At 39.2% G+C, this 26,947-nt stretch overlaps 1 protein-coding gene across 1 annotated transcript in view; it reads left to right on the top strand.

Annotated features, from left to right (window-relative positions):
- stxbp5l (syntaxin binding protein 5L) overlaps positions 1-26,947 on the top strand; it is a gene marked incomplete at both ends in the record, with an annotated part of 133,254 nt that overhangs the window by 10,904 nt on the left and 95,403 nt on the right. The window contains one exon of the mRNA XM_080498534.1: positions 6,203-6,300. Coding sequence (XP_080354660.1) covers positions 6,203-6,300 — 98 coding nt within the window. The remainder of the gene's footprint in view (positions 1-6,202; positions 6,301-26,947) is intronic.

The raw sequence follows: 26,947 nt of genomic DNA, 5'->3' as shown, positions 1-26,947 counted from the left end.
ACACAATATGAATTTTGAATCTCTTAAAATGATCCAAATAGATGTGCCGAGCACATGACTATGCTCCGTCAACACTTGTATCGTGCTTACTGACTGTTGATAATGAAATGTCAATTTGGCCCAGTTTATCACCCTTTTAAGAAGGCCATTTACATTGTGGAGATTTCCCATGAAAAACACAAAGCTGTAACTGTGGCCTTTTATGTATGCTACATTTCTCTCCATCATTTCCATTTCCGTTTGCTTTCCTCTGCTGTCCACACTCGTACGACTCTCACTATGCATTATTCACCACTTGTCAGTACTCTTGCATCAGACTGTGCATCACGAGTGGCCTCTTCATCCATTCCTCCATTTATTCTTGGTCTGTGTGCTTCGTGTCCCCTGTGATATTGTTGTTGTGTAGTTAAATGTATTCACGCGCCACCAAGGTCGACCTGCATATATATATATATATATATATATATATGTATATATGTATGTGTATGTGTATGTGTGTATATATATATGCTGTATATATGGATGTGTATGGATGTAGCAATGTAGCAATACCAAGTGATGGTAACATCAGAATGAAGGAACATGAGAAACTTGAGAAATACCAAGGGCTCAGAGAGGAGCTGGAGAGGGCTTAGAAGGTGAAGGTGACAGTACTGCCCGTGGTAATCGGAGCACTCGGGGCAGTAACCCCCAAACTGAAGGAGTGGCTACAGCAGATCCCTGGAACCACCTCGGACATCTCAGTCCAGAAAAGTGCAGTACTTGGAACAGCAAAGATACTGCGCAGGACCCTCTGGTAGAGGACCGGAGCTTGGAATAGAAAAACAGGTGACAGCCTGCGGAGGGCAAGAGGGGAATTTTTTAAAAATATATATATATATATATATATATGTCTCCCTTCTTCTGTACCAGCTAACAAAGTCCTACGTGTTGCTGTCATGTAGCTTGTCACATGCTGTTCTGGTGGGGTGCAGCTGTGGATCTGTTCAAATGTGAGGTCAGTTAAAGCCACAAATAGTTTTTGCAATACCTGCCTGTGTAACTTCAAAGAACAACTAAACGGTTATGGGCTGAAACCAAATTCTGGTCTCGTTTAGAGTTATCAAACCTACAACCTGCAGTAAAAACAAAAACTGGCCTGAGTATACAATCTGTTTCCCAGGATGGTCGTGGCTGAACAAAATATGAAAACAATTTAAAGAGGTTTTAAAGACAAATGTGATGCTGTTTGTGCCAGGTGTATGCTTGGAAATTGCACTAAAAGATCATTAAACAAATGCAATCATATTGCTTGTCTCACTTTCCTGAGATCAAATATGGCTGTATACTGCCCTTTAACTGAAATGAGTTTGAAGCCATTTGAAGTCCAGATAGTGATCCTTATTCACACCCAAATCCTAAATGCTACGAGGACTGAAAGTAGCACACAGTGTAGTTGTTGCTAAAACCTGTGCCCATTGTTGTTGTATTATTACTCTGCATTATCCAGAGGCCTTTTATTCATCAGTATGCACAAAGACAACTTTTCAATGCGACGTTCTGCACATACATCCCATGTCGGGACTGGGTTTCTATTTTCAACTTTGATTACAAACTGAGTTCACGGTCAGTCTTGGGAGATATTATTATTATAGTATGATGGGTTTTTGTGTTTCACTACAACATTATAATCCTACCACTTCTTCCTTTTACATAAACATTTCTGTTGAATTTCTGTTAAATGTATTCAGTTTATGCAATACAATACTGATCTGGTGATTTACATTTAAACCTTTTACAACGATTTCAGTCCTGTGAAGCCTGGCACCAGAACATTTTGCAAGTAGTAGAACAAACATGTATTTATTTACTAAATGTAGTTAATTTCTATACATTTACTTCTGTATGGTTATAAAATAGTAATTATGTACAGCAGATATCCTCTGGTTTAAATAAGCTTCATCAAATCCATTTTGTCTCACTTTTTATGTGCAAACAATCATCATTTTAATATATAGGCTTGGTGGTAGTCTTAAGCACCATCTTGCTGTGTTGATTTGTATTTGTAGATAAAGCGGTTCAATGCACGAGTGGCTGGCAGTGGTAGACATGGGTGCTGCTTGCTATTTATAGAAACTGGGGTCTAGACCAGCTCTGCAGCTAAACATTGTGTGGGGAGAGAGCGAGAGAGATACTGGTGGGTGGCATGAGGTGGTATTAGTCTTGGAGGGGTGGGACGTCTGTTTGGGGTTATCTGATTGGACATCAAGCTCGTGTACATAAAGGCTGTGTGTGTGCAGACAACAGAGAAAGTGAAAAGGGGAGGAGGTGGATGTGAGCAGAGTTAATGTAATGCAGTCTCTGGCAGGCATAACGCAGGTCTATTGCAGCAGGTTAATGGTTACTGCATCGCTGGCTGCATTTTCAAATGTGTATTTTGGCTGCTTCAACAATATGAATGTAAAGGGTCAAGACTTGTGTGTGGGCCTTCCCCTTATTTGGTGTGTATATGTTGTCAGGTATTTTAAACACATCTTATATTTTTAGTCACATCAATTCATTAATTTTTCTTAAGATGAATAGATGCACAAATGCACCACACTGAAAGAGTTAGAGGGGGGCTTTTATGGCTTTGGCTTTAAAATATGTATGACCAGCTCTAAGATTCACTAAAGCAAATGTGCTTCTCATCCACTTCTTGGCTCTCTTGTATGTATATGTAGGGGGTGGATCTCCTGTATCCCAGCAACTGTGCACAAGAGTTAAGCTGATCTAGTGAGAGAACCTGAAGGGGCCTGATTGCAACACCTGGAGGATGAGTGTGTGGAAGTGTGTGCATCTGACCAGGTTCTTTCTCAGATGCATTTACCACCATGTGTATGCATGGCTTTTACATATGAATGGTTTTGTGTGGGAGTGCACAGTCCTCTCTCGATTGTGAAAGTGTGATGTGACCTGTGGTTTTTGCTGAGCTGTTTTTATGTAAGCCCTTTTCACAAACTGTATAACTAAATGTAACTAAAGAATAGAAAATAATAAATCTCTAGCACTGAAAATGTGTTTTTGGTTCACCAAAAAAAAAAACGTGAACAAATAAAATTGGTTACATAAATGGTGTTAACCATTAAATATTGAGAATGGTTCATGCCATGGCTGTGGTCCAGACCTCATTGGTCACTTTGTGGAGTTAAAAATATTAATACTACATGTGACAAATGATTTCTTAAATATATTTATACTTACCAAAGTGGCCTATAGTATATAGTATATATAGTACTTTCCATGTAGGATGTTGCCCACCTTACTTGTCCTCGACGTGAAAAATTTAATCTAAGACTTGGTCCATTTATCTTACTTGCCATTGACACAATCTCAGAATGTTTTTTTATTGGGCTGCAATTTAAAAGACCAAAAATTTTTGTTCACATTTACATGAATATAAAATTGTAACATTAGAACATTTTTCACTATAGTTTCATAAAAAGCTCAAAAAGCTACTCACTTGGAAAAGCAAAAACAAGGGGATATTTTTATTTCCCCCATTGACTTGAAGAAAACATGTTTATAAATTTCACATTGAAGCTACTTCAAGCACATCTTCAATGCTTGAACACAAACAAATGCATTGCTCTTTACTTTTTCCACTTGATTCTAGGTTTATACACTTGAGTGCTGCGTCATGAAGGCCATCAGGTGTATAACTTATGGCCAAAGCAAATACAGTCTGTCGCTGAAGCAACCGCAAAAGAGAAAAGCTGAAAAACCAACATTGTTGTCATGACATAAGATTTAAATGAATTTATCTTTCTTCAAAAACTATATTTACATGTGAAGAATAGATGTGAGAGCAGGGACGGAAGAAGTATAGTGGAACCTGGTTGTAATTGTTAAAAAGCTAGGAATTCAATAAATTGGTATTTACCATAGAGTAAAGGTAGAGAAAACAATGTTAGAATGTAATTTAAAAAACTACACCAATAGGGTCTTGTCATTTTTTGCTGTGCATTGTTCAGTTTGAAGCTCAGTTCCAGACGTTAAATCGTTTAAATGTCGGATTCAGTCTAAAGGTTATTTATACTATTCTTTATGGCCCTATTTGTATTCAAGGAACTTACTGGCCCTATGTGCGCTGGAACCCTGTTGTGTTTGTATTACTCAAGTGACAGATATATGTGCTGTGAAGGTCAGGTAATCTTAATTGGTATGCCACAGCATAGCACTCTGACACACAGGGATGCACACTCATGCAATGCAGATTCTTACAGGAGACTTCTGTTTACTTTATGCTGGAAAGGAAATATGCAGTCATAGTGAAATTGCAGACACACAAATGCAGCATCACTTTCCATTCCCTTGGTTAGAGTGTGCTTGGGTGTCTGTGTGTTGGTTCTTATTATCCTCTGTCAAGTCTGATAAACCCAGAGTTATTTGATTCCCACTGTGTTTTATCACCGTTTCATTCATCTGCAGACTCATATTATCTTTTCAAATACATGCTTCTGCAATATTAATGAGAGCACAAAGCCAACACTACAATAATTTAGGCAGCCAAACAAAGGTGTTTGTACTTATGATGAGGTGGGAGTGGGGTCTGGCAACAATGGATGCTGGAGGTTTATTATTCAATGGCTTTTGTTCAGATTTTCACTTATGGTAACGTCCTTTCAAACATCAATCCATGATTTTTTTCTTGCAACTAATTGGGGTTTCTCTTTGTGGTCAGAACCTTTCATTTGTATGAATACTGAGCATATTTTGAGAATCCAGCTTTACAATAACTGCTTCTAATTTCTGTCTTGAAAAAAGGTGATTAGACACCTGGCCTGTTTCATGGTAAGCATTGGAGAGGAAGTACATGTCCTTACCAGGCATTTAACGTACTTCACTTACAGTCCCATCCATCCATCCATGTTAGTGAAGCAGACCTGAGATCAGAGGTTTTGAAGTTCAACTTCCAGTTGACAGGCTACCACTGTGTCGCCACGCAGGTTCCATGACCCAATGTTCACCAAAAATGTATCTCTCCATATTTAGACAGAGAGAAAGTAATATGGGTTCATATATGCTGGCAACAAGTTATAGTCCATTATATTTTAAAGAGCTGTTACTATTAACAGATACAGTATTTCTTTTTAGACCACTTTATTCGATAAACAGTACTGGGCAGTGGTTATGGCTACTGGAGGAAGCTAACCAGCCTACCCAAGCCTGTCCAGTCTTGTAAGTTCATCACATAGTCTGTCCAAATGAAAGAATAGGGGATTGAATGGTAATCATGTCATATTGGACTTCAGAAGAGTGTTTTCACATAGTTGGTTTGTCGCAGTATTTTCTCATGCTGAAGTTTTCTAGTTAAATGTAAATGGATCATTGTCTTTCAACACAACCGTGCTGTCCATGTACCTACACTCCTCAATAGTGGATTACTGTAAGTGAGGCACTGCTGGGAAATTTAACATGACTAATGGCAGACAGCTGGAGTGCATTGCATCGCATTGCATTGCAGAGTGGCAGTGTAAGAGACAGAGTTATTTTGCCTCGTCAGGTTTTGGCATATGACTGTTCAGGCTGGTTCTTTTTGTTTCTGCTCAGAGCCCACTTGCAAATAAAAACTGCATTTTCTGCATTAATTTTGTATCATAAAGACTCTTTGTTTTACCAGTAAATGAATTTCGACTTTGTAAAGACTAACGGGCCTTGAGTGTTCTAAAATTCTACATGACTGTTCTATTTTTGTCAATTTGTGCAGATAGAAATTGACAAACAGAGAAAATGTCTGTTTACAGTAATGCATGTGAGCAACTGAGTTTATTTCATTTCTAATCAAACACAAAGCTCTTTCTAAGCAAGTTAGAACCATAAACCCTGTTAAATCCACTCACAGATGCCCCGAAATATTTATATTAATACAATTAACACTTATGTTTAAGGTCTGATTTAGTGATATATTAATTCTTTTGTCTATCTATTCTGTGTAACAAGCATACAGCTACTTACTACTTACTTACGACAAACAAAACATAACCTTAGACATTTGTTTTAACAGCTAAAGTACCAAACCTTTCATCATACATGTATATTCATCACAATTATTAAAAGCGTCAAAGATTCATTTTGACCACACAGAAGTATGTCAGGGGATGAAGACTGTGCATTTTAATAAGCTAACATGTTTTCCTTGTTCAAATAACATATCAATCCATGTTTTTTATTCTCTCTACAGACCGTTCGTCATGGTTTTCCTTACCAGCCCACTGCTTTGGCCTTTGACCCAGTGCAGAAGATCCTGGCAATCGGCTCAAGATCAGGCGGCGTACGAATGTATCCTTGTACTTTGAGTTCACCCGCCTGTGTGAGCTGGAGACACAGTAGGAACATACACATACTGCACATACGTTTAATATAGATACACTACTCATCATTTGATACTGAACATATTTGCTCTAAGGAATGAAGCATAATCTGCCATAAGATAAATGCTTTCAGTTTGTTGTACTCTATTTCGTTGATATTCTAAAATAGAGCTCCAAGTGCACTGAAAAAACTGATCTTTGAAATGCACCTCATACATTTGTGTTTCAGTGAACTACATACACACAAATCACAGTAAGTGAAGCCACAGGTAGCACGGGGAATTGTTTACCAGCACTGTATACAATAATGATTTTTTATTATACTGATTATATACAGTATTATATACAGTAGTGTCTCTTCAGGCAGAGCTTTCCTTCCTCCAACCCCCCTCCTCCCGATCCTCATCCCTCTTTCCGCCCTGTCATTTCTTGTTGCTCGCATGCCATGTTGCAGGCTCAGAAATGCCCATTGAGCGTCTCATCCCCAGAGTCACCCAGTCATGGGGATCGGGGAGTATGTGCAAGTGCAATGCAGGTAGGAGATTACACCCTCATAAATACCCAACCTTCCCACTGTCCCTTCAGGGAACCCGAACGACACAGGCAGCAAACAATTATTGATGCAGCGTAGCAGTGGAGCAGGTCCCGCCGAGGCAACACACAAGCAGATTGAAGGATTTCTGTGCTCAAAGTGAAAGGAAAAAAGAGTCGGTAACAGATTGAGATGTGACATTGCGTGAATATTTAACAACGAGCGAAAGAAACGTGGAGTGGATTCTGAGGAGAGGGGCAAGGGTTCACAGGGATGTTTGATAGCACAGGGAATAACTGACGATGTGACGTGACTTGGATACGTGAAAGGCTCAACCAACGGTGCATGGCCATGACTTCTCTCTTGCACATGGTCCACCCTTTTCTTCTGCATGCTATGTGTGACTGTAAAGAAGCCCTGAGATTTCAGCTAGATGAAAGGCCCTCGAGTGACTTAGTATTTGTATTGACATGCTGCACACACCTTCCTTCCCATGTGGTTCTCTCTCTCACGCCCCCCCCCCCGATCACGTGGTCTCACAGGCACACACACATACGTCTTTATCTCTCATCCTGTCCCATCCTCCCGTCGCCTTGTGTCTGGAGGACCTTTATTCCCTTTTATTTCTACCTTTGTTTATTCAATTCACCCGTCCTCTGTCCTTCACAGCCAGCCTGAATCTTCTTCCTTTGCCCTCTCAGGGCTTTCTACATCTGCCTGCCATCTTCTGTAATAGCCTCACTTTGTTTTTACTTCCCTTGCTTTTCTGATGTGTTCCGCTTCTGTGTTTCTTTCTTTGTTGCTGTATTTGCAGACCACACAGCGCTTTCAGGAGATTTTCATGCTTTTTTATACTGTGATGGTACCTGTCTCTTAAATTTATTATGCATCGAAACTGGTCCTGTAGAGCTGCAAGTGCATTTTACAATTTTTCTCAATTTTCCTTTCTTTTTTCCTTCACCCACGTAGTCTCTCCAGGGTGGAGCAGTTTGTAAAAGCAAACAATTTACAGCCAGTGCTCTGCCTCTTTTTCTTTCTTACTCATGTCCTATCACTGCCCTCTCTCCACAGTTATGCCCCTTTCATGTCTGGAAAGTTTAATATTCAGATACTGTTATTGATTGACTCTGTGGGACTGAGGTTATGCGAGTTGTCTGTGGGAGGAAGCTTTTTCTGGTGTGTGGACAATGCTCGTCTCCCTGAGTGCGGGTACGTATGTACAGTATGTATGTCTGTGTGACTCAGTGTAACCAGAGGAGCAATCAGTTACGCAAGTTTCCATGGAATCAGCTTAATTTGTTGCTTCTTGAAAATGTGATGAATGTTTCAAAGTTACATTTACGTGCATTGTTCTAGTGTAAGTCCCATCATGACTAACTTCACTGCACTGATCCATCCAGTGAAGTGAACCAAGTTCAGCATCTGTCCTGGTCCTGTCTACATAATGTAGTTTTTAGGCTGTGTTTCGGCTGTGAAAGTAGACATCAAGTTGATTGTGTAGATCTTTTTTTTGTGGTAGTCCTTATTCTCATCTTCATGTTCTTTAACTTATTTTTCTTCATCTTTGAATTCTTCCGCTTTTACTCCTTTTTCTTTCAGCTCCATCACGGTGCTGCACAGGACATTCCCTCCATCTCACCCTTCACCCCTTTACTGTTACACCAACGCTCTCCATATCCTCCTTTACTTCATCCATCAATCTTCTTCCTCGTGGATCAAAGTAGTTGCAGCATCTCGTGATGGATTACAAAAGTGTAAATGATCGTACAAGGATAAAGCAGAAAACACTACAAGAAGGTGAATAATAATAATAGTAGTAATAATAATAATAATAATAATAATAATATGACAATGGCGAGAAGGAGAAACACGTAAACACGGTTGTGTTGTTGTGGATCTTGTGGTTGATATAAACACTTGGGATTGTAATCCTTTTGTGGAAGCAGACAAGCATCTGCTGTTAAATAAAAACATGCATAAATCACATTGAAATTATGGAAAAACAAAACACCCATGCAGAAACCCCTTTCCAAAATCTTCCTAAAGGCCTGAAGGCTCTCAAGTAGCTTTCTTAAAAAAAAAGTGGTTATTTACCATCTCATAATCACATTATAGTTATTCATATGTTGATTGAATATCTCTATTGACCACAGTTGTATTTTGTTTAATGCAAAAAGAGATAGAGTATAATAAGAGTGAGATTATTTTAGTGTTCAGTTGGGCCTGTGCTGTCCAGAAAAGTAAATACACATCAGTTGCCCCAGGCTTGTTTATTTGTCCTGAAACACAAAGAGATGTAATACATAATAATGTTATTGTAGGGCTGACACAACAGTGATATCACACAGGTGGGATTTGTTGACCTCTGTGACTTTTACGTTCTCTCTCTCCCCACCTGTAGCACGCTCCACCTCCTACACTTGGATTGAAATACATTAGTTTGCAGTCAGATAAGCCTGCATGGTAAACAGTGTTCAGTGGGGATGTCATAAATGACAAGACTGAAGGCTTAGATAGTTTCACAGTTGTGAGTCATGAATTAATGGTTTCTCGAATCAGTAGAAAAGCAAGAAAACACGGCGAGATACTCCAGCTCTTTATTTTCATTTCACCTTTGCACTGCAGTGGAGCGTTGTGTTGTGGTAACACAATTTTTTAAAACAATATTCAGTCTACATGCAAAATATTAACATAGTAACATTTCAAAACCCTTACAAATATTTACCCTTAGTTTTACTGCAATTCAAAAGAAGTACACCTCATACATTTTTAGATTTTTTTGCTTCATTCCTTTTTTTTAACAAATATAGATATGTATTTATTGGCAAAAGCCTGTTGCTTCACAGAACAAAGGATTTCTGTAGCCATTGTCATGCATGCTTAGACACATTTCCCCTCGTGGTTTAGCTTTATTGCTAAAGCTACTTTGCTAGCAATCACAAAACTAACCTGCAGCTAAAAGCTTTGCTGTATTCCATTGTTCAGTTCTGGGCCACAGTGTTTCATTATCAAACCAATAGAAAAATTACGAGCAATAGTTTTTGTCATTGAAAAAAACCTCATAAAACATTGACACATTTATAATTTACTCTGTGGGCTTTATTTAACTCACTTGCCAGCCAGACTTGGTCACCGAACCACATGTTCGACACCCCGGCATAGCGCAAGGGAGACATAATGTTGTTCGGTGTTTTGAATTTCCACAACAAAAGTAAAAAAAAGTAAAAGAAAAAGAATTTCCACAACAACCGATTGTCTTTCTTACTCTGTTATGATCTTGCCATGAGTAAAAGGAAATGATTCTCTTTGTGATTATCTTGAAACACTAATAAAGCAACAAGATAATAGCCGTTGATTTGTTTTGGGCGGTGTTATTAATGCTCGTGGCGTGTCTTTATGTCTCATCTTTAACGTGATTTGCTGAGTCAGTGGCAGGGAGGACTGGCCCCGCTCTGGTGAATAGAGCATAGCAACAATGTCATCAGGGTTGGCGCAGTGGGTTGGCAACAAGGCTCTCTGCAGAGGGCTCTCAGGACACTCCTCCCTTTGCCTGGGGCGAAACGACCAACATATGCTCAGATTGGGTTTATTGAAAGCAAATAGAATAGAGAGGGAGCTTGACAGGTGTGTACGCGTGCGCATTCATGTGGTTGCTCCTCTATTTCTGTGCCCAGACCTGCGTGTCTGCTTGCTGAGCATGCATCCATGTACCGTCTCGCAGTGTCAACACTGTGTGTGTGTCTTTTTGTGCAGATGTCACCGTAGGAGCATGTGTTTGTCTCCCAGTGGTGTCGGTTTGTGCGTTGGTGCTGTGTGAAAGTGGATGTAGTTTCAATAAAGGGTTTGAGTAATAGAATTGCCCGGAGTCTGGAAGAGGGTCACTTCTCATAACAGTCAATCAGATCAGAGAACAGCAGGGAAAAATGAGGTGAGATAGAAATAGTAACTGTGGGCTCGAGGTAGAAGAGGGAGAAACAGCATTCCCGTTGATATGAAAAAAGAGGGTTTACCACATAACAGATTAACACTGATCTGTTACTGGATACTAAGACTGTAAACCCTGGCCAAATGATTTTCAAGGTGTCGCAGGGATGTGTTGATAGATCCATATTATCTTCAATCAAATTTCAACCCATTCACTTAGCGACATTTATTTATTCTCAAAATGATGATTGTAGAAAATGTAATGGTATGGGTTGGAGGATAATACTTAATATGTAATATACAATTGATCTACTTTGTGATCTGTCACGAATAGTAAAGGCTTTCAGTGCCAATGAGGATCCACATACATTTTCAATCTTGAAGTATTTTTCATTGCTCTGTGGATTCATATGGTTAAAAATCAATGTTTTTCAGAGTTAATTATTTAGTCAGCAACAAAAAAATAAACCAAGGGAAAACATGACCAAAAGAAAAAAAAATCAATCGAGTGCTCCAAACGCTGCTCCAGAAACGCTGCTCATTCTCAGTTGGTGCAACTTAGGTGCCAGAGAAAAAGAACTGTTGTGGTAGAAGAAGAAATGCCAATGAACAATTCATTAAAATCATCTCCTTTAGTGCTCTTTTTCTCTCACAATATTACAGTTGTGATCCTGAACATTATGGCACGTTTGCTTGATACAACGCAGCCCCAGTTTGATCCACTGGCGAGAAAGTCAGATGGCTTTTATAGCATCAAAATTTCATGGGTCACTTCAGGGAAAGTAATGTCTTCATCCATTGCTGTTTCAGACCCGTGCTGAAACAAAAAAGAGGGATCCGAGTCACCAACCAACCTCAAATGAAAGTTTTTACACTTTGGTTTGAGTATTCAGAGACAACCCACACAGTCACTGGGAGAACACGCAAACTCCACACATAACACCGAGTCCGGACTCTAATCTGTCTGTGAGGCAGTAGTGGTAATCACTACACCACCCTGTAGCTGTTCAAGGTATATTTTTAGAAAATGCTATTATATGGTCCACAGTTTTATCACATAATATCAGCTGAGGCTTTCTGACTTAGAAAATTGAAAAGATAATTGGCTTTGAAGATCCTTTTCAGAATAAAACCTGCATTGTATTGAGTATATAATTGTAACATAAATAACATATTTGAAAAATCTAATTGTTTTGTTAATGGTTTGTCAATAATTGTTTTTGGAACATTTACACTTCATTAAGACGGTGATGATGATATGGACAGCTGTAGTTTTTGTGGTCACGCTACTATTGTCACACCTCTTTGATGGACAAGTACAATAGTTTTAGCAAGAACTAATATATACATGACAGCAGTACACAATACTATTCTATATGTGGTGACATATACTGTCATTGAAGATTCACTGGAGGTCAAAAAATCAATTCACTTTACTGAAGCTCATATTGCATGTCCTCCCTCAACTCCAGGAACTGCCAGGTGTTCGGGCCCGCAAGAAATTTGTTGACTGTGCTGACTAATCAAGATAAGTTAGCCAGTTCTGACAGCTCATAGCTTGAAAAAAGCCACTGCAGCCGTTATTTTTTGGGGGGTGAAAAATCTTCTCATCAGCAGTCATGTGTCATTGTGCGACCAGCAGCCAGCAATTAGTAAACCTAATTTGGCCAATGGTGCATGAGCGAGTCATTGTAGGAGGTCACTGAGCTGCTCTGTGTGTGTGTGTGTGTGTGTGTGTGTGTGTGTGTGTGTGTGTGTGTGTGTGTGTGTGTGTGTGTGTGTGTGTGTGTGTGTGTGTGTGTGTGTGTGTGTGTGTGTGTGTGTGTGTGTGTGTGTGTGTGTGTGTGTGTGTGTGTGAGAGAGGGGGGGGGACAGCTTTGTTGTGTCAGTCAGAAAAACAATACCATCAGATAGTCATCAATTAGGTATTCATCTTTGTCACACACTTTTATTGGCTGTCTTGAGTGTGTGAGAAGGCCTGCAAATATAATGAATATTTTTGCTCAGTGGCTCAGCTACTGCAGAAGGTGTCCGACGCTCATCCCATGATAGACACATTAAGAGTGTATTCGCACAACACATATTCCAGCTTTATACTGTTATCACTAAATGTTTGTTGTTTTTTCCAAATACGACCTCATTAATAACACGCCTGTTGCCATAGATATGTGCACATCAGCAGTTAACCTCAACAACACATGTGCAGTCCTGCCTCATGTCTCACTGAGTTTTGAGTGAATTACAGGTAATAGGCTTTGCAGCCCTGTATTTGTAAACTAGAGTAATGGCAGATTTTACTGATGCAAAAAGGTGAGCAAGCAAAAGTACTGCTCTGGTATTGGGACAGAAAAGGGATGAGGCAGCAGTATTACACTATTCATAACCACACACTGCACTCTATCCTTACTTTACCCTTGCAGGGTGCACAATAAAAGAATAGCAGTATACTATTGGAAGAGACAGTACATGAGCTTGGCAGCATATTTTTCATCTGTGCTCTTGTGTTTTAACTGTTTAGTTTTCTGATTGGGATGTTAGGACAACGACTCCTCATGATAAACATTTGTATATAGTTTGTTGCAGAAGTGTAGTCTATGAACGTTATTGACTGTATGAGCATCTCATCATCCATGTGTTGGTTTATGCAGGTCAGGACAGTTTCATTCACCATTTGACGACAAAGGTTTAAGGTGATGAGTTGTTCTGTCAATGCTTTCAAAACTCGTGTTTGTCTGAATTTTCAACTATATTACCACACATACATTTAGTTCAATATTTCAGCAGTTTATGTCCAACTTTATTTTACAATTTCAATCTAATTTGATGCTTCAAATGCTCTACTTTCATTTATTACTCATGTTCGCTCACATTATTAACTCACTGAGTGAGAAGTCAACACCTCATTCAGGATAACTACAAACTACCTCCCAAATTGTTCAGGTGATAATGTAATGATATACTGTATATGTATAGATGCACATCTACAAACATTATATTGAACATTCTTCATGACCTTATCACAAGAAACACCTTTTTACGCAGTGTGTGATATCTATCTTGTGCAAAAGCTTGTCCTAACACTGTCTGAAAGCACATCTTTTTCACATAACATCTAATTTATACATAATTAATGATGACTTGGTCAAAGCAATAGATAACAATGATTTCATAAGGGATTTTATCAAGAAAAAACAGATAGTATTACACAAGAGCCTTTATAGTGTTAATATACTTGTTATTTCTATTGATTGAATTTGCATACATTGATTTCATATCACATATGTAAAATAGGTTTATCTGGTTGTTTCAGTATTATTTTGTCTCACCACCTTCAGTTAATGGCCAGACTCTGAAGAGTCAAGCTGACTATTTGGGTGTCTTACTGGGAAATGTCTCTTTCGCTCGTCTTTCAAGAAGCAACGCATCATCTTTTAGTGACCCCAAATGTAACAATGGCCCACATTGTTATGATATATAATGCAATAAAATTCAACATGGAATTTTTAAAAAAATTGAATAAATGTCAATAATGTAACAAGATATGTTCTCCTAATACTGTAATAATAATAATAATAATACTATTAATAATAATAATTCATCACAAAGTGAGTCAATGATTTGTGGAATGGACTGGAATGCTTCAAATTGAATAACACTGACAGAATGAGTTCAAAAGTTTGGACTACCGGTATTTGTTTTCACATCTGTATCTATATGCAGTTTATGGTTTTCATGTACTATTTCTGTTGCCCAAGTCATTTATATAGTATAGAATAATGTCTAACTATTAAACATTTTAAGATAATGTTTACATTAATTTCCTTTTCGTTACACATAGTATACTGTATTTCCTCGAGCAGCACTGTACTATATACATAATGGTAAAGAATACTCTATTGTCCCATGACAATATGGTAATTTTCAGCTTCAATCAATCTATATAGAGTTGTATATTTTCCTTCTCTCTATCGTCGCTACTTCACTCTATGGCCCTTTATCCACTGTGTTCGGGATGGAAAGGTAGTCAAGGAATGAAAGGTCAAATGCCTATTAATAGCAGTACGGGGAAGGCTTTAACAAATGCCAATGGTTCACATTCACAGTCCACCTACGGCGTAATAATACACTGCAAAATATAGATAACATGACAAGAGACAGCTTTCAAATCTGTCTGCAATTCGGTCAAATTGAAGGTCACATTCATCTTTAAGATTAATAGAAATAATTTATGTTGACAGCATGTACTGGATCTCACTAATCAAACATAACAGTAACTTAACACATTTTAAAAAGGCGAGCAGTGATGAGCAGCATTCAGATACAGTAGTTATACAGTTTCAACAGTTGAGATCCTTCAGTTGCCAAACTGAACCATTTGTCTGCTTTAAATCAATTTTGTGAAGTATTTAATCCAGAATTTTCTTTATTTGCAATGCTATTGGTGATATTAAATACAGATGAACTTCAATGCAAATAATTGAAATATAAACAAAACTACAATTGTGCTCTCATTTTAACAACATCCATCTTATGCTACCCTCTGAAGACTACCCATGCAACCGCAGCTCTGCAAGCATCACTCGTGTGTGTGTGTGTGTGTGTGTGTGTGTGTGTGTGTGTGTGTGTGTGTGTGTGTGTGTGTGGGTGTATATATATAATGTCAATTTTTTCCTTTTTTTAATTAATTTTTTCGGGTGCTGAAAATGATTGCAATCAGCAGTCAGAATCAAACATTTGCTGAGTGACCGTGACAATGATCAGACATCTGACGTGCTAAGAAACACTGAAGGAACACGCTGTTAAAACTATAAAGGTTAAAAGACTCAGGATTGCAGTTTTCCAAGAAAAGGGAACGCTTCACCTCTGTGCAATCGGGTAAACTGACCTTTGCCTTTAACTGATGTTTGAAGATTGCTCTCACACCTCTTCTCCTAAAAAAAGGTCACTGAATGCTTCTGTGATTGCTGCGTTCTGTCATAGTACCAGTGAGGTGAGCCACAGTGTGGGAACAGGAGGGCAGTAAATAGCTACACCTGGAACTCGCTGAACTCTGCTAAAACCCATTTTCTCTGAGATAAAACATAAACCAAGAGATCATTTTGAACTAAATCCACAGTTTCTCCACGCAGGAAGCACAATGTAACAAGTACACTCGGACTGCTGCAGCAGCTTTAAGGTGCCTTGAAGCATATTCATGTAGTTTGTGTCTCTTCCAGGAATAATTAATGTGAAAGTTCCACAAAACAATATGATTCATTCAAAACCAGTGACTAACAAACAGAACTTGATAATATTCTGTTGTAAAAAAGATGCTTCATTTTACATATTTCTGAAATTACGATTGTTTTGAAAGATGTTTTGGCTTGCTTTTGCATTTTTGTAGGATTACTGAGTCATGTAAATCAAATATTACTTTGTTTTTTGAGTAAAGCTACTGTGCAGCTTAGATGTGTTACTCACAAGCCCTCTGGCTGACGAATCTGTGTATGCTCACATGTACCCAAGCGCAAACAAGCAAACAGAAGGTGAAAAACCTGCTGTTGTTTTCAGCAGAAATGTTACACCGGGGTCAACTGTACTCTGCTCTCATGAGAGGAGCTTGATATGGAAGCAAAGGAAAAAGTAAAATGAGGCCTGTGTGAGTCAGCATAGCTGCGTACGTTTCTGTGCATGTGTCCACGGACATATTTATGTTTTCAATGCCCCAATATAAAAGGTGGGTGCCTTGAGTAGGTAGAAAGCCTGAGGTGCACAGAAAAAAGGAGAGTGAGAGGTGCTGCAGAAGCCAAAGACAAATGAATCCATTTTGGTCTGGAGCGGCGTTAGCAATGTGCTAGCAGGTTGCTCACTGCAGCTCCCAGGGAACTGATGGCTCACCTCCAGTGTGTCCACGACAGAGGAAATGTCTTACTTCTCCAGGTGATGCTGTGTCTGATAATCTAATCTATTGGTTCTCGGATGATAACAAATAATTTGAGTGTTTCATGCAATTCAGGTCAATAGTTTCAGCAAAAGTTGTTAAATATAGACATGCACACCAATGACTAAATAGATAAATAGAAGAAACACAATCTTAACCGCCAACTGTTCATTGGCAAAGGTAGTGACAATAAAGTAACAGTTTCTGTGAAATGGTAATGTAGATAAAGAGCTCAGATGTGTTGTTTTTATGCCTTGAATTGTTTCATATTCGTCATTTTCAGATAAGGTAAGAGAAAAGATCATGTGACATTCCTTTAAGAACCTGGTGAACTGCTGGATTCACCAATCACCAGAAGAAAAGAACTAAGGAGAGTGTGAGGCAAATATATAATACATTCTACCTTAACCAATAATGACGATCCAGTGCTGTGCACAGATTTAACAGGTTATGATGTTGCTCTTGCTGCAGGCATGAATGTATACGGTCCTGCTTGAGTAGCCACCTCGGGTATTGTTGAAACAAACACACAACAAAGAAAATCAACCTTTTCAAAAATCAACCTATTTTAACTACCAAGCTGTTTGCGCTCTTAAAATAAAATAATGCAGTATGAGCGTAGCTGAGAAAACAGTAGCCTGTGCTTTGGATTGTATTGCTTTAAAGTTCTAAATGTACATTTTGCCAATATGTAGACTTCAGTTGCTCTTCGCTCATCTACAGACCAGGTTCTCAATGACCCCTGAGTAGACCATATGCTGTTTATCATATTCATTTCTCATGAATAACCACATTCAATTTACACCCAATTATAGTTGGTCAGTAGCTTTCAGCTGCCTCAAGATGAGTGTGCACCAACAATCTACCTGATCACACATGGTTCTATAACAATATGAAATGGACATCATATGGATGACATAAGACACTGAATCGGAATGAAACTTGCAAAGTCTGCTATCTATTCATCAAAATTATACATTTGCAGGAAAGGTATACAATGGAAATTTTTTTCTTCCACTAATCTCTCTTCCCATCGTCCATTTCAAACCGATTAAATGGTTTCTTCATTCTAAAGCGATTTCAAGATCCTTTAAAATGGAAAATTCACTGACCCAGTTATTAACTTATCTCTTGATCTGTGCCAAACCGTTATAAAAAAGATAAATAAAATTATTCTTTTTTTTGCATCAGATTCTCTATTTCCTTCTTCCTATAAAACTGTGGAAATTGTATCATGACTGATCCTGCCTTCCAGGGTGTTTCACAATTTAGCATCCAATACAAATGTAAATGCAGCCTCGAGGGAGCATGTAACGCACATGGAGTGTAATTTGTGACTGAAAATACCAGTCGTATCTGGAACATGCCACCGATCATTTACATTAAAGCCATTTCCTGAAAATATGGAAAAATATGGTATTGAATCTCACTCCTACATCCTTTCAGTGTTGCTGGACACAGTCTTTCTGTCTGGAGTTCATATGTTCTCTTCATGGTATCGTGAGATGTTTACGGGTACTCTGCTCCGCCCCCCACATGTCAAAAACATGAATTTAAGGTGAATGACTGACCCTGAATCATCCGCAAGTGTGAATGTGTGTGTGATTAGCTGTCTTTGTGTGTTTGTCCATTGATTGTCTGGTGAGCTGCCCAAGGTATACTATACTTCCACCTATCATTAGTCAAGATTGGCTCCAACACCCCTCGAACCTGAATTTGAAAAAAAAAACAGTGTAAAGAATGGACTCAATTGGCAAATGCAACAATTGTACCTGCAGGCATCTTCCCTACCATACACACACACGCACCCTCTAAGCAATGATGATAAATTATATTCGCTTTCTGATATCTTTTCTCTGGCTCCCGTTCAGTTTGTGCTCAAAAGGAATAATGTTGTTCTGAACAGCCAAACTTCAAGGCACAATTATAAACTGTACTTGTTGAAACTGAAATTAACTTACATTTTTTAGTTAGTATCTGCTGTGAAACAGTTGAAATGTTGCAGTTTTTTAACTGGTTTTCCAGCCACCTGATTAATACTTGTATTAAAGCGTACGAGGGTTAGGTACATCAGTACATTGCTGTCAGTGCAGTTGACTGCGCTTCACGTCTCGTGCCTTGATTTTGCAAAAACAGTGGTAGACACATCCTTTCTGACGAACCTCTTAAACCAAATAACCTTAAAGATGCAGATTTTTGGAATGGATTAGTTTCAATTACGCAGAGTACATGATCTTCTAAAGACATTGCGTTGATATTCTGGTACTTAACCACTCTGCCTTCAAATCATCTTCATTAGTTCTTTTCAAGCTTCTTGATTTTTCTTCTTATCTCTCTCGTATTATGCACTCGACCACATTTATTTTTCAGTCTGATTTATGCAAAATGAGTCAGGGCTTAACTTATTGGAGAATCTGGTGTTATCATCAAAATACCGCAAATAAATCCTGCAAATGCAATGAGCTAAACTGCCAATGCAATTCTACATAAAATCTCTAAGTCTTTAATTAGATCAGATTACATGTCCCTTTGAATTACAAGATTTGGCATGTTGGGACTTGTTTACGCCACGTGATGGTGGAGGTGTTGGTATGCATGCACACTGAGTGTGGATTTGGCACGGTTTTGCCATGTGTACACACATTACATAATGCTTATGCTTACTTCGTCAGAGGCACAGGAAACACAAGGGATGAATGACTGAGAAAATGAAAGGCTGCTGCTGTGTTTTTGAGTCTTTGTGACAGACAAGACACAAAGGGCTGCTCTTCATCCTTATCTCGGCACCCAGTGAGGTCACGTGGAAGACTGTGTGCACTGCAGCACATTTGAGGAAAGTACTGTGAGATCTAGGTCTGTGTTGCATTGCAAGATGATTGAAAAGTCAAGAAGTAATGGGAGCGGTAATTAGGATTCACTCTTGAGCATTTCTTCTTGCTTTTCAGGGAGGGATTGCTATGCCGCTTGCTTTAATTAATGCAGATGTAGCCATTAAGAACATCTGTGTGTTTCAAACATTCTGCATATGTAAAATTGATCAATTTGACAGCTCTAGGATTATACGATTTACTGTTTTATTTTCAAACAGTAATTCACTTTAAGTGGATGTCACAAATATCTGGTTAACATGGCATATGTTCTCAGTATATTGCAGCTTTATTGGTCATGATTGCATCATTAATAGGTGACTAGTTATATTGAAGAATGTTGTTGATTCATTTTAAACCATGCAGCTTGGATTTGCTGATAGATCCATGGAGATCTATGCATCTTTTCATATCAGGCATGTGAATTGCTGGTCCATGCTGCCTATAAGTCACTGTGGTTCAAACAACCATATACCGGTACATAAATAACCTTCTGATATTTGGTAAACTATAAGCCTTAAAGACAGATTGAGCTGCTGTCCCACACTATTTGAAAGAGAGTTCAATGGCATCAGCCTCCAGCCTCTGCTATCTGCCTCCAGTAGAACAAACAGGTGGGATCAGCAGGTGGTAAGATAGAGAAATTTGGCATAGGTTTTGATGAATTGTTGTATTCTTATTGAAAAACAGCCTGCACACTTATACACCTGCACAGCAACACCAACCAGCCAAAGTATGACCACTGACATCGCAAAACAATAGCACAGACCATATCATAGGACCTGCCAGTGGGTTGGATATATTCAGCACCAAGTTATGTTTCATCCTTAAAGTTGATGTGTTAAAAGCAGAATAATTGTCATTTTAGATCCAAGTGTAGTGTTTGACCAGGGTGAAACTGTCACAGCTCGGTGACTGTATCAGCATGTTCTAAGCTGCAAATTGAGTGGGGTGTCTTGAGTATGTATCAAAAGTGCAAAAGGAAGGAAAAGTGGTGAACAGCTTTGATCCAACAGTTGAGCTGCTGCAACACTATTTATCACTTTTCTTATGCAGCACCTCACAGAGTTGGGGTTGCAAACGGTCAGGCCTAAACAGCTTTAGAGATGTGCTCATGTAATGTTATGGCAGATTGATTCTTCAAGATAGATACACAATCTGCAACAGCAGAAATGTCTTTTTGTCAGTGCGTCCCAATCGACAATGTGGCCTGTGAGGCACCTTTTACTGCAGGTGACCAATAAAGAGTTTCTCACCCTGAAAATAAACCTTGAAAAAAGAAGAAGAAAAAACTCTGAGAGTATCTCAGTGAAGACAGGTTCATTTCCAATCTTCTTTTTTTTTCAGTGTGTGTTTTGATGCCCACTTGTACCAGGAGGTCAAAACTCGCCAAGTCCACAGTTCAACTTGACTTGACCTCCTTAAATGGAAGCAGTTGTTTTTCATAGCAGATTACAACGATAAAGTTTTACATGTGGTCAACAGCAGGGGCCGTGGATTCATTTATAAGTTTACTATAAGCCAGGAGCCAATGGTGCATTCTTTTCACAACTAAAATATTATATATTTTCCACTTTAGAAAATCTCTCAAAAGCGGATTCTTGCCACTGTGAAAAAAAAAAAAGTCCATCACTGTATGAGATGGTGGGAGAGCCTTAAGTAATGTCTACAAAGAGATTTCTGTCTGGCTTTGTGATGTTGCTATGGTTACATGTCCATGTCTCATGCAGTCACCTCACGTGTAGATGACCATCCTTTTCATTTAGCAGATAAAAGAAGACATGAGAAATCACAGGAAGATTAGATTTAAATAACACCCAAATTGATCATTTTAATGCATACAAGTTTATTGAGCTCTCAATAAATATGGAAAAAGTAGATCTAGGCCAATAAACTGTAACAGTAGGGGGTGCTTTGGTTTAATTTTTGAGGATATGCGTCGAAAATGTCCTGTTTTCTTTTTATGGTCTAATGAATGAGATTGGAACGATGTGTCCTTGGTCAGCACAATGCTGTGACCGTCATCAGTGTCACAAGGTGAGCCAGTGCAGCACATCACGTTATATCTCATTAATTCATTCTGTCTATCACCAAAACAACAGAGCCTAGCCAAAGGGCTTTACCGATGCCAGCTGCCTCCCTTGTTAATTTGATTCCTCACCTCATCGCTCGGGCCTGTAGCCGTCAGCTCCTGAGACATCCAGGCGGTTTTGTCTAGACATCTGCTTGTGAAGACAAAGGGACTTTTGTTGTTGCCTGTCTGTATTGGTTTACAAATCTGGATGTACTGGCTGCAGGTGTTACAAAGAGGATACAGTTTGTTCCTGATCACCAGGATGGGGTCTGTATATATATATATATATATATATATATATAATCTCAAATATCTTATCAAACATCGCCGACCCTAAAACATTAATAAGCACCTAAGCAGTGGACTGGTCTCTGCCACTTTGTTTATCACAATATCATTGTCCAAAGACATGGGGAGTCATTCTTCAGTGCCCATGAGCATGAATGCCTCTTTTCTACTAGGTCAAAATGCTCCTGATTCTGTTTTTAGAAACTTCTCATATATTGGAAGTCATGATTGTTCGCACACTGTTACAACTGCTCACCTGTTCCTTCCATACTGACAGTAGCAATCTTATATTTAAATTAGTTTAATACGTTTCTGTTACATGCCACAATGCCACATAATTCATTGACTTAATCATTGAATTGAACAGTGGTTTGGAGGCAAAGTAAACACCTTAACCATTCCACCATCCTTGTTTATTGTTTCTAACTGTGAGTTCATTGTAATGAAAAAGTTGCCAATCTTAGCACATTTTGTTGCATCTGTTTTCAGAGCCCTTTTTAATTCTCGATTTCTCTGCGCCACCCTTATTCTTTCTATACATCTTTCAAACACCATTGACGGAATGTACGGATGTGTTTCGTCGTCAGAGTGCGTCTGCAAAAAATCAAGCTGCCAGGGGCAACTTTAAATAAAGTTTATTAAAAAAGGGGGGGGGGGGGATCAGCTGCCAGTGAAGGGAGGCGGAGGCAGCCCTGGGACAGTAGAAAGAGCATGTGATCAACCCAGTGCTGTGACTGAACACCGGCGGGAAAAAAAAAAAAAGTGAACACCGGCTCTCGCGGCCCAAATATCCCACTGGGAATTAACCCGGTCCTCCCGATTTGCCACTCCGGGCCTGATTGATACTGTTAAACTTCTTGCATATTACAACTGTAACAATGTGGTGCTTTAATTCCTACCAGCTGTCCACCATCTGCAAGTCAACCAGTGTAAATGAAAACCTTCACCGTAACACATATGCTGCACTTATAGATAATTTTAGCTCTTCTTACGTACTGGGGACTCTCAGCCATCATTGTACCGGCACTGGAACTTCACATGTGCATGTGTGTGCTGCCCCTGAAGAGAGGATTTGGTATCTTTGTGTCAGCCTTCATTTTACGCTGGTCATACTTGAGAAGACAGTACAGATAGGCAATTGCCACTATTTTCCTCCGGATTCCTCATCTCATGCTCAGGCCGATAGGTGGCTCTTTTATCTGCTCCTCTGGTCTGCCTGAATGATGAGTATGGATGATAAAAAGGGTAGATCAGGGAGAAACAAATTCCCAGAGACAGATAAGAAGAAACTGCACGGTCAGAATATAAAGGAGAGCACGGGAGCGAAACAGAGATGTGGTTTGTGCAGTAGGAGATGGAGTCGAGCTGAGGACTGCTGGATCAATGTTCTTGGTCAATGTTTTGTGAACGGCCGTGTTGTTGGCTGATTTGGTTGCAGGTGATAATTGTGTGCATCAGCTCCACACGCACACAGGCATGCATAACTGCTCCACTTGAGAATGTACTTGACCTTGTTTTCTACAATCAGCTTCCAGTTTTCTGAATTAAGTTTCCATTTGTTAATTAGTCCTGTACTCTGGTGCATTCTGACTTTATAAGTAGCAGCAAAAACAAGCAAAGCAAGGAAATTAGTTTCAGGAAAGTAGAACTGGAACTTTCATCACTAATTATTCAGATATAGTTGTAGCAGGATTCTTGCAAGTGATTGATTAGCTTATTTCTGACTGTATTGATGAGTTTTTTTTTGTTTTGCTTTGAAACTTCACTTTGTGGTTTTCAAGCTCCAAAGGTCAGTTTTAATTGACTTTGGGCATTTGGCAGCAAGTCATTTGTAAAGAATAAGAGCAAAGGTCATGAGTACTCCTGTGATGTATCAGCCAGGCCATCTGGATCATAATGAGCTATTAGAGCTACTACACTAGCTGTCATTAGCAGTCTTGCTGATATCAATCACTATTACAATCGAAGATGTGGCCATCTTTCTACCATCTCTCCTCCACTTCGTTGTTCTATTCCTTCCAGTTTCGCTATATTCCCCTCCATTAACTGTAATGTTTGATCTCCAGTTGTAAACATTTGTAGATTCTGGGGTGAATGAGTCATGCCTTGGTATTACAGCTCTCTAATCTCTTCTGTAATATTGCCCGCAGCTTTACAGAGACTGTAACATGCGGGTGATCTGTGTTTGTGTGGAGTGTTCTGAACATGTGTTGTGTACACACTTTAGTGTCTCAGCATGAGAGAGAGAGAGAGAGAGAGAGAGAGAGAGAAAGAGAGAGAGAGGAGTGGGAAGGAGTGTTGTCGGGTCTTCAGAAAAAGGATCCTCCGAGTGTAAGCCAGGCGATTTTTGTAGGTGTACATGTGTGAACGCAAAGACGCCTGCAAGGAGAGGAGGAGGGAGAGGGTGGAAAGAGAGATAGGTTGTTGGCAGCATTGCGGACTCGGGCTGATTTATCTTCCCACATTGTGACTCACCATTTGTCAACCACACAGTTTACATTTCAAAGCAGTTGCTGATGAGAACAGAGAGAGTGATGGAAAGAATAAGGGGTGAAAGAGAGAGAAGGAGAAAGAGGGACTGAGAGAAACAACCCTAATGTGAATTTCAGTGGAGACTTTAGAAAGTAGGGCAACAACTTTTGTGTTTCTGGAGCCTGCTGAAAGCAAAGCCAATAACTGCACTGGATATTACAGTGTAAGGTGTTTTGATAGAAATGACAGCTTATGATTTTTTAGCTTGTGCATAGTGCAGAACATATTGAGATATTACGGTGAATATCCTGTGTACACTATGTTGAAATTCTGAGGCAAGAGAAAGCAAGATACAGGGGTGAATGATGATCTTCATGTCACTTATTTTACACATTGAAGCAACTTAATGTTACTTGATGTTTACAGCAGTATGAACAAATACACAACCAGGTCGGGTCTTCTTGGTCCACTTGATACACCCATCTAACCCAAAAATAGTTGACTGTTTTTGAGAACCATGCTGGTACATTTGTCTGCACTGTACTGTGCAGTGGGGCCTTTCCTGACAGTTTATGTATTCTTCCTATGCCTGCGTCTCTTTTCTCCAGGTACTCACAACAGTCCCAAAACATGCATTTGAGGCTGACTGGTGATATTGCATTTTCCAAAGGTGTGAATGTGAGTGTGTCTGTCTGTCTCTCTGTGTTTGCTCTGTGATGGACTGGTGATCTGTCCTGGGTGTTAAATTGGAGAAACCAGTGTCAACCAGTTGATTTTACATTCTTTCTTTAAACCAAACCTATCACATAAAGTGTCTACATTACTGTAAGTTACCTACTTTGAAAGATTATTAAAAAAAATTTGAGGGCCCTTTTTAGGTGCGATGTGTGCATGCATGCGTGTGGAAGGATTGCAGTGTTTGGGCAACTTAAGCAATCACCCCGGCAAGAGCCAAACAACAATGTGCCACTATTGAGACCGTGTTCTGTAAATACCTGGCATACTACCCTGGTGTTGTCGTGTGGTTGGTAAGCTCAATAAATGCTCAGAAAAAATAAACTGTATGGTACTAGATTCTGACTTGGGTGTAATTGTGTTTATTTGAGCCACCATGTAGAATTTCTGAGTGTTTGTCATTTCAACATACAAATGTTGTTTTCTCGGAATAGCTGGCACAGTCAGACACGCGTCACCAACACGTTATGTACTTCGGTGCCTCGTGACTATTCGAGTCATTGTTTCATCTGGTTGATAAAAGCACTTGCTGAACACAGCGGAGCACTCAGTGATAGGGAACACAAATGCATTATAGATATTTTGTTTAAGCAGTGATTGGAGCTTTTGGGATTAAATTCAGCTGCCACTCCCAATACTGTTATACTGAAACCTCCAACAGACACCCTATTTATCTCACACTGACCAGTTTAGTGAGATCAATGATTTTCAAAGCATGGGGTCTAAGGAGGATGTAGGGAGGGAGGAAAAATTGACGGATCAATTATCGCCATTTTTCAGAAGAAATCATAACCAATTCATGTCTTATTTCAAGTCAGTCTTCTATAACTAAATCTTATTAAATTAAATTACTCTAAATTTAATGTATGCTGCAGACTATTATAAAAGCGCTTAAGTCGCTCAAGAAGAATTATGCTTTGTATCGCCTATGCATCCTCACAACTATTAATTAATAAATAAAATTAGGATGTCTGTCATTTAACTACAGTTTACACTTGGGCATCAGACAAAGCTGTGGTATAAAAGTTTTTGTGATAGGGCCTCAGTTTTCCATACTTAAAACATCCCTGGTTTTAATTGAGACAAACCATGTCAATCATGACATAATGAGAAAGGCCACATGAAGGATTGGGGAGAGACACAAAGGAGAAAACTGGTCATATGAAGTAGGCAAAGATAAAATAACGCAGACCCATTAGCAGCTTAACAGCTACACCTTTCCTAAAACGTAATTAAGTGCAGCGAAGACAAGGAAGACACTAAATTAAGACAAATTGTATATTCAATAAGAGTTTACGTTACAGAATCAGACAAACTGGGTCACCGGCTGGGCATTTTTACCCCACAATAAGAATCACTGAGTGTGAGGCACGGTAAGTGTCACAGGCTGCTTCCTCAAGTCTGTTTGGCACGACAGCACTCACAGTTAGATAAGTGCAAAAAGACACTCAGAATAGGTGCAAGATGGGAGTTTGGACACCAAAAGTGATTATCAATAAGTGCTGACATAGACTTGGCTCATCAGACAGCCAATCACAGGAAAATTGAATCCCTGTAGTAACAGGCCATTTGGATGCGATGGAATAATATGCTTGTGTTTGCGAGTGAAATGGCAGCCATTAAAATTCACATTCAAATATTCTATTCCTCACATTTGTGCAGCTAAACAAGGCAGCACTTTGTGTCAGAGAAAGCAATAATGCTGGTGATGCATTTCCAATACAAACAAAATCTGGCATGTAAAAGGTTTGGTGACATAGATTATATAGAAGATGCATTGGTTTTGTGTGCATGTGCGCGTGT

The sequence above is a fragment of the Blennius ocellaris genome, assembly GCF_963422515.1.
Source record: "Blennius ocellaris genome assembly, chromosome: 6".
Taxonomy (NCBI): domain Eukaryota; kingdom Metazoa; phylum Chordata; class Actinopteri; order Blenniiformes; family Blenniidae; genus Blennius; species Blennius ocellaris.
This window is presented reverse-complemented; position numbering and strand designations above follow the sequence as displayed.